This window comes from Etheostoma spectabile, chromosome 23 (genome assembly GCF_008692095.1).
Source record: "Etheostoma spectabile isolate EspeVRDwgs_2016 chromosome 23, UIUC_Espe_1.0, whole genome shotgun sequence".
NCBI classification, from domain to species: Eukaryota; Metazoa; Chordata; class Actinopteri; order Perciformes; family Percidae; genus Etheostoma; species Etheostoma spectabile.
Window position 1 is genome coordinate 18,156,851 of NC_045755.1, and position 9,265 is coordinate 18,166,115.

At 42.4% G+C, this 9,265-nt stretch overlaps 1 protein-coding gene across 1 annotated transcript in view; it reads right to left on the reverse strand.

The window, feature by feature from the left end:
• itih5 (inter-alpha-trypsin inhibitor heavy chain 5) overlaps window positions 1–8,861 on the reverse strand; it is a 16,976-nt gene extending 8,115 nt beyond the window's left edge. The window contains exons 1-9 of the mRNA XM_032505863.1: window positions 8,551–8,861; window positions 8,426–8,470; window positions 7,677–7,840; window positions 6,354–6,455; window positions 5,129–5,385; window positions 4,715–4,884; window positions 4,341–4,457; window positions 1,894–2,065; window positions 1,211–1,520 (exon numbers count right to left, since the gene is read on the reverse strand). Coding sequence (XP_032361754.1) covers window positions 1,211–1,520; window positions 1,894–2,065; window positions 4,341–4,457; window positions 4,715–4,884; window positions 5,129–5,385; window positions 6,354–6,455; window positions 7,677–7,840; window positions 8,426–8,470; window positions 8,551–8,673 — 1,460 coding nt within the window. The 5' untranslated portion in view covers window positions 8,674–8,861. The remainder of the gene's footprint in view (window positions 1–1,210; window positions 1,521–1,893; window positions 2,066–4,340; window positions 4,458–4,714; window positions 4,885–5,128; window positions 5,386–6,353; window positions 6,456–7,676; window positions 7,841–8,425; window positions 8,471–8,550) is intronic.
• Window positions 8,862–9,265: the final 404 nt, after the last annotated feature.

Below are 9,265 nucleotides of genomic sequence, written 5' to 3' on the forward strand. Positions count from 1 at the left end.
TTTTTCTATTACAGATTAGTACCGCCGTGCGCGAGGCCAGCCGTGCCGTGGCTGGTCGTCATAGCAGGAAACTGCCGTGACCTAACGCAACACACACACACACACACAGAACGTAAGTGTGTTGTTTTTGATTCTCAGCATGTGGTTGTTGCCACAGCCAGAAGACAAATTAGCTTCAAAAGAAGCTGGAGGCAGCAAAAAAAAAAACCCGCTGGCTAAACTGTTTAAAACGGCGGGTTTGTTCAGGACACCGCTGTCCATCGCTAGCAATGATGACACAGTGACGATTCTCTCCGACCAATCAGTAGTCTGCAGGTTTTCATGTCACCTTTTGGTATCGCCTCAGCTCGCTTTGAACCTCAACAGAGGTGGTACTAAAACTAACTGTTAGCAGGTGCCAGGGACTTTTTTTCGTAATGGAAAACCAAAAAAGGCGAGAAGAGGCGGTTAAGTCGAGGAGTCAAACGCCATTTGACTCCAGTGTGAGGTCAGATTTAAGATAGTTTAACACCAATCTTACCTATAGTTTGCTCTAGGCCAAACCAGTGGATGTATTGATAACTTGTGTTTTGTTTTCCTGTTGGTTCGATTTCTTTCACACAAAAGAAAAGCAAACCGTTGCAGTTGGGTCAGATCAAGGATGGAACACGTTTCCACCACAAACAAACAGCTCCAGAATTTGTTGATCGGACCGAAACCACATCCTCTAAGAGGTTTTACAGCGCTGCTGTTTTGATCTGCCCTCTTTTTTTTAGACAATTGCTGTGGTCAGATCTGCCAAAATGAATTTTAACAGGGGGGAAGGTGAACTACAGTCAGATTCAAATGGACAAAACAAGACCAGTTGGGCCGGTCTTGGACCAGTTTCATGCCCGTGTTAGACCTGTTCAGATCTGATATTCAGAAAAAGAAAGAAGTCTTCTTCATTTCTTTCATCTCAGTTAGCACCATGGGATTCTTTGACCTTATAAAAAGAGGTTTATCCATCAGTATCTTGAGTGTAGGTCATCTGGAAGCTGGAATAATAAATAATATCCATATTGGTTGCCATTTGCACAAATCCATGTTGGCATCTAAGAAAATGTGATTTCCTATTTTACATATATATACAAAAAATGTTCCAAGAATTGTCCAAGATGGACCAAAGGGCCTGTGATGGAAGAAATGTTCCATGGATATATTCTACTGGATGCACAAAGTACACTCCTACCCTTTGAGCATGGCGCTGGCGTCGGCCTCCTCGTGGATGCGTCTCATCATCCCACAGTTTTCCAGAGCCATGCGCTCCAGCAACCGGTAGTCCACGTCGTTCCCAAGCCCGATGGTGAAGATGCAGAACTTCTCCTGCACGGCTGAGCGAGTGTTCCCCAGGATCGAAATGGACTGTGTCACCCCGACCGTGGGCCGCCCGTCCGTCAGGAAAATAATGAGGGAGACGCTGTTCGGGCTGGCGTCAGGGCTCGAGAGGTAATCACGAAGCAGAGAGGAGCCAGTCTGGATGGCATCATCAATATTTGTGCCTGCAATGAAGAGACGTCATGTCGGATAATTGCTGCAGTCAATAAGTCAAACTTCATGGATTTTATGCCATGAGGTCAGGACATGAAAAGCTCATTAAACAAGGATGTTTTCCACTTTCTACTTATGGATTATGTTATTCAATGCAGATAACCATTTTCTGGGTAGACCTTTACATTGAATCATATTTACACCAGAAAATGTTCTCATATTACACTTCTAAGTCTTCAGTTAACCATGCTGGTCATGTTGCTTTGGAGAAATTGAAGTTCTTGACAACTAGAAATACATTAATCCAACAGGATCTTGTCCATTACCCTTCAAAATATAGGAACATTTTGAAGAAGACAAGCCATACGGTTAATAACCTCGTACCTCCAGTGGGCACCAGCATATAAATGAACTTCTTGGCATCTCTGATATTAAGAGGCGTCACCGGTACAAGACGGTTGGGCTGCCAAACTTTGATCCTATTGGAGAAGCTGACAAAGTTAAAGCGATCGCTGGGTCGCAGATCCCTCAGAATGGTGAACAGAGCGTCTTTAGTCTGAGAAAGAAAGAGAAACCACTTTCAAAACAAGGCTAGGGTTTTTCATATCATATTCCACAAAAGGAATGTTGAATTTCTTATAGCAGATAAATGTGACTCTAGCTTCAATAGAATGTTAGATGATCCACAACGTGGTCACGGTGTCTGTGGTGCAGCCATAGTAATTGTATTATTACGCTAGAGTGATCGGAAACAAATCATGCATTTAATTTTTTAAATGCCCAGCCTGTTAACCAGCTCTGGTGTTTTTGTCACAAGCACACACTCCCCCATTAATCAAGGCCAGGAGGATGGTGTCAATAGTTTTAGGTCTAGTTACTCTGGACACTGGAGAATGTGAAGTGAAGTCTGCCCCGGGATCCAGATCCAATCCAAACCGTAATGGGTTCTTCCTTGGCCCGGGCTACACCCTTCCACAACGTTTCAACCTGTAGTTAATTACCTCTAATGTTAAAAGCTTTTCTATTGATTTTGAAAAAAGATTCCCCTTTTTGTAGCTTGACTTTGGTCATGCATATTTTAATTAATTCAGTTAGTTTTGAATGGGTTCTGTATGCCATTGCATTGAGGCTGACGCAATACATCCAAAACTTTATGGAAAAGATAACGTTTTAGCCTGCATTGGTCTGATTGAAATTCAGTTTTTTTTGTTACATGCAACTGGGTTTGGTTGTTTGCTGATGATTCAGGCATTATACTATCATTGTATTATGTGTGTGTTTATTTATATATATCCAATTGGAGCTATAACATAAACTTTATGAGTATAAGAAATCAATTATATGTTAAATTAGATAATTACTCAACATTAGTCTCTCTTGACAGCCGTGTGGTTTGCTTTGAATATCGCCGTTTGAGGAAATCAACAAGCAAAAGTGCACAGACGAATTCCTACTTTTCTGTTCTGGAGCTTGACAATGGCAGCATCTCTGCAGCTCTGAGTGTGGGTGTGATATATAATTGGGCGCTGGGGGGGTTTATAGATGTCTATATGGGCTGTATAAAGCAGGGGTCACCACCCCAGACTGCCCTACACTAAAAACCCTCTATTGTGGAGCCACATCAAAACACACTTGTTGTTCTGTTCCTGCGGTCCGCTGGGGGCTGGCGATGGGTGGGGGGGACGGATCAAGGGGTCGAGGGTGCTGTTGTCTAGAAAGTTCCATTACCCCATAGACACTGACCTTCCTCCCTCACAGCACTGCCTTGTGCTGTGTGTTTCCACTTTTCTGTCTCACAGAAAACCTGTTTTTCGTCTCTCCTCTTCTCTGTTTCTGTACTCATGGCAGCTGCAGAGATCAGCAGTCTGGCCGAGGGGACTACTATGCTTTTACAGATGGAGGAAAAGGTCTGATATTGATATAAGTGTGGGTGGACATAGGGTATCAGGTTTCCAATCCAATACAGCCATTGAACTTCTGCTTTGCATGTGAAGCAGGAATTTCCTCTGACACTCTGGAAAAGTAAGAAGTTCATATCTTATCTGGTACTTCTTGTCCAAGTTGGAACGTTTATCTACGATAGGTAAGACTTGTTGCAGCAGTTACAGTATGAGTGTCCCTCAACCTGGCCCAAATTCAATGCATGAGCGCTGGGAAGTGTTGAATAAAAATTTAGAGGCCAACACCTGTGGCTTTCCATCACAATGTTATTTGAAAATAATCTTAAATTAGGTCACAACATACCATACATACAAGATAAAGTGGAAAGCTCCAGGAACATCACAATTAAAATTGTGTCACCTAAATTGTGTCAACGCTGTATAATATTGCAGTTAAAAGCACCAAGTTCCATGATAGTGCTTTCAGTTACTCACAGCAGGCGCTGACATCTGATACTTGAGAGTAAATGCACCAAATTAACATCTTTACAATGCAACGCTCTTCAGCAGTCGAGCCTCAATTTTCAAATGTCCAAGCTTCCCGCAAGAAGTTAAATGCACCTGCATGGGAAAGTTTTCAGAGCTATCTACATTTGCAGCTTTTCTATAAATTAGAGAAACATTTAGGAAAAAAATGCATTTGTCAAAAACCTAAACTTTAACCTATGAGCCAATGATAAATGTTAAGTGTACAGGGATTTTTGGTAAATAGGCTAGCAGGCAAAAATACCAGATGTTTAAGAGTAAAATCCAAGCTGTTTTCCTATGTAGTAGTGAAAACCTCACAAAGCTCACATGTACTCACTGCATTTAGAACGGCCATAATTAAACACATTCCTACAACTTTAACTGGACAAGTTTTCTAAATATCAACTAATTGTGCTGCTTTACCTGTCTGATCTTTGTCCCCACCATGGAGGCGCTGGTGTCGATCACAAACACCACATTCTTGGGCACAACTGGCAGGTCTTTGGGGGCAAAGTAGTGGACAAAATGTCCATTTAACACCTGGGAAAGGAAGACGTTTAGAGACGTGCAACAGGCAGTGAGTTGCAAGTAGTTTATAAGAAAAACATAGTTTGGTTATGAAGAGTGTGAGAGTTTGGCAGCGGAGTGACTGGGGTGACAGGAAACTAGAGAAATTTATCACTAGCAGGTGGGTGGGTGTGTGTGTATTGCATTTGAAATGTGTGACGCAAAATATGAAAACTTATGGTTTTTCAGTCTGCTTTTCTCCATTGTCAGAGTCTAGGAGTGTTGTTTACCTGAATGTCTCCTATCCCCATGTCTCGCTGCACATCGTAGCGGATCACAAAGTCTCCCAGGATGCCGTTGGTGGTGATCTTGGCCTGCTGGACGATGTTGGGGCCAAAGGTGATCTTGCAGACGTTCTTTTCGTTTTTGATCACAGTGGTGATGGGAGGCTCTGGCTTGGCTGAGGACAAAGACAGGAAGTGTGTTTGCGTTCCACTGGCTCAAGAATAAAAGCCTAAGACAGGTAAAGTGACCCTGATCTAAAGTGGATTTAAAAGGGTTACTCCAACAATGATGTCTGTGTTCTTTGAGCTTGGCTGAGACAAATACAGTTTTAACCTACTACTCTAGTCATGTATGAGGAAGAAATAAGAATGACCACTACAAAAGTAGTAAAAAATGTAAAAGAATATATATCTGTAAACCTGGTGCATTAGGCCCAGTGTTGGTGCTCCTGTTGCTGCGGAGCGGCAGCACCTCGAGGTCCGTGATGGGCGAGTGGTCGGCGATGGTGACGTCCAGGCTCAGGCGGCTGACCAGCTGCAGCGGCCGCAGGCTGGTGACGTGTTCGTAGCGTCCCAGCCGCCGCTGCAGAAGCTGCTCGTAGGTCAGCAGGAACACGGCTCGGTTCCGACCCGGGATGCTGACCGCCATCCTGAACACCTCCACCTCCGGCTCAGGACTGGAACGGAGGACAAGGGTCGAGACAGTGCAAGTAAAAAGTCACTTTCGTGCAACTTGTTTTTTGGGGCTTTTACGGCCTTTAATTGACAGGACAGGAAAGTGGGGAGGGGTGGGGGTGGGACTGGGGGACTACAACATGCAGCAAAGGACCATGGGTCGGATTCAAACCCACGGCTGCTGCCAAGGACTCAGCCTACATGGGCACACACTACTGGGTGAGCTAAAGGTCGTCCCACTTTCATGCAATTTTAAGGTGCTTGTACTTTACATATCAGAGAGAAATATTGTAGGGTACATTTTTAGGTCACTACATTTATTAAAGAGAAATAGTGTTATTTTTTAAAGATTTAAATGCCTATTTCTGATCATCCATGCAGCCGTTGACTTCCAATCATTTTGATGGTATGAGTTTCAAGGTTGTGACTTGAAACTTGACATATAGCCTAAATATTTTGTTACTGTTAAACTTGCACTGAAAATTGTCCATATCATAACTCACTAGAGTATGCCTATGCATTGTATTTAAAATTTAATTGTGAAACACTTGGAAGGTGCTATACAAATAAACTTTAATTACTTACTGATTAAATTTAAAACATATAGCAGGAGCTGTACACAGAAAAAAAACATTTGAGCCATTTGGAAAGCGAGGTGGAGCGGTCCAATTGGAGAAATCATAAATGTGAAAGAGCAACTTTTGTCTAATCTCTCAGCTTCCACTTCAATCCTTTCCTTCCTCCTCGGATCTGTCCTTTTACAGCGGAGTCAGTGAGTCACCAACATCTAATTTAATGCAATTTCACTTTTCATGTGACAGCTTGAAATGTGATGTCACTCCTTCCATATGTCACCTTTTGGGTCACAGATTTATACGACAGACCTCCTCGCTTCTGGTGGAATGATCTTATTTCAGACTCACACACACACACACACACACTCACACACACACACACAGGTTCCTCTTACCTTGCAGCACCTGAATCTTTGTTCTTTGCTTTGCCGTTGTCCTGCTTGACCCTCTTTTCCTTTGGTATGACCTCACTCTGGAAGACTCGCCCTCCAATGATCCTGGTTCACGGGGTCAAAGGTTGAGGATTAGAGCGGGCCTCATATTCAGGACCACCCATTGTCATGTTTCGACTGGCTTTTCTCACACAAAAGACAGGATTTTTGTGGACAAAATCCTGTTGTTCCCAATTTATGGGTGCTCTCTGTGTGTGTGTGTGTGTGTGTGTGTGTATGTGTGTGTGTGTGTGTATGTGTGTGTGCAGCCATCTAAAAGTTTTCACCCTTTCTTGCCTGACATCTGCTAACATCTCCCTAGCAACTGAAACATCATAAATCCCCCCAACCAGACAGGATGATGTTATTCATTAATTTTTAGTTCCGAAGTGTTAACTTTGGTGCTACATTTCCTGCTGATGAGATGTGTTAAACCAAAAAGGTTTAATTTATTCATATTTTGATCTCTGCTTTCCATTTTAATGATCAGCTGTTCATAATAGTACTCAAGACTGGCTTTAATGTGGCAGTTACCTTCTGAAACTTGACCATCCTTACTGATAACAATAGTGGTTGGTTAAGAATTAACATCTATTCATAACATGCTCTGATCATTTGTACATGTGCCTTTCAGCTATTTATTTCTAAAGTGTGTACTTGCACAAGCGTCACTTTTTAAACATTAGGCTTCTCCTACTGCTGTTTTCTAGTTAAGTTTATTACATCAAGAGAAGCCAAGAAAATAGGAATTAGAATGAACATCTTAATAGGAGAGCAGTGGTTTCTTAACCTGGGGGTCAGGCACTTTCTAGGGGTCCCAAGATAAAACTAAGCGGTCACAACATATACAAAAGTAAATTTAAACAGGTTTTGTGACTTTTCTCCGTTTTTCTTTTTATTTCTAAAGTAGCTACTGGTTGCTTTTACCTCCTTCTGCTTCTAGAATTCATTCAAATGAAAAAAGTCAACTGCTTCTCACAACACATGTCAACACTGAAGCCATATGAGCCTATAACCTGAGATCAAGGGTCACAACATTGCTTCATTTCAAAGAAAAAAGCAAAAAAAAAAGAATCTTCTAATTGTATCCTCTTTTCTCATGTGAGTTTCATGTTTTAACATCAGTTGGAAGTTTACATGCTCTTCAGCATATTTTACATTTGGATTATGTTCATATGGCATTTAGTCAGTTTTTACATTAGGTGACGCTAATGTCTATAAACCCCATTTGATTATGATTTTTAAGTTCACTGTGTGAGTTGCTCGGTTGACCTGCAGCACTCTTACATGGTGAAGTTGGAGACGTAGGCCCCTGCGGGGATCTGAAACTGGAAGACGCCCTCGGCCGCGGCGGAGTGCCGGTTGAGCATGGCGCAGTACACCGCGGTGAAGGCGTAGCGGGAGATTATGGTGGTCTTGATGGAGAGTTCCTGGATGTGCGGTTTAGTCTCCTGCAGAAGTAAAGTCAAAACACCATTACTGCAGAAGCAGAACATATACCACTTGGACTTCCAGATCACTGTTTGTGAACGCCAGTTTGGCACGATTTTACGCAGGCCTGCTGTGCATATCGAAAATCACGCAATTTATTTTTGATAAACCAAGATTCCTCATCCCAAGAAAACCCGAATTTCCCCATAGTTACAATAACCAAACAGAGGCAGAGGAATGTGTTCCCATGAGCTGAGATCCAGTCCTTTACAGATACTCTGCGCCACATCTGCGCGCTTGGCGGATCTCCTGTGCGTCACGCCCTAAAACGCACAATTTTAGGGTGACACAATAGGAATAACTGAAACTAGGTCATGCATTCTGTATCACTGTTAGAAATAAAAAAGTTCTGCTTAATCAAATGTTTTCTTAATGCCAGGGAGAGTAGTCACCATGTCTCCTAAACTCTCAGAGTATTTTGATTTCTTTGCCTAATTGTTTTAAATGTTTTGGACTCCACTTAAACGTTTTAACCTCTCAATTTAAGGGCAAAAATTGCTTAATGTTAAAACATCGTCATATCTACGTAATAAATTTGACTTTACCTTGGTTAATATAGTTTTCAGCTGCCGCGGGACCCTGCGTGGCGCCTGTGTGTACAAAAAAAGGAGTTAGATAAGAAAATCCAAACACAAAAATGTACAACACCTTTGTTTTTTAAATGTCTTACAATGCCTAAATCAAAGTCTGCGAGGTCGGAATCAAAGTCATCTGCAAACTGGGATTCCTCCAGTCGCCCCAGTACACTCTGGCTGGTGCATGTCAGTAAAGTCAGCGACAGCAGCAGCAGCATCTTGCAGACCTTCTCCAGTAAAACTTAAAAAGATAAATGGGACATTATTGTTTCAAGCGCGCAGCGTCTACGAGTATCCGTCTGTCCAGGCCAGAGTGACCGGACGGAGCGGTGACACGGTGTGGAAGAGAAAAATACGCCCACCCACTGTAGGAGAGGGATGCAGTGTTTTCAGTCCCACTCCCGAATGAGTGGCAATTTGGGCTGCTGCTGCCTTCAGGGAGTGTAGGATTTCTTTTCTAATTGTGAGTCAACCCTTAAAAAAGTGACTGAAAAACTGTCCAGTCTGGAAGGAGAAGAGACCAGGATCCGGCTATATAGTGGAGGCCTATTTGAGGGACTTAAATTACATTTTGCTGTATTTTCTTCCGCCTTCAGATTATTTTCTGCCATGTTCATAACTTGTATGTTAGTCACACCATTCAGTCAGTTTTGACACAAACAGAGAAATATGGCTTTTAAAGGAGTCTCCTCCCTGTGCATATGCTACATGTAACCACCACTGGTGGCTGACATGAACCTTGGTAGTCCCTCGTATATGATATATTGATGTATTGTTTTTTTTAAATATAGTTTTCATGCATTATTTTAT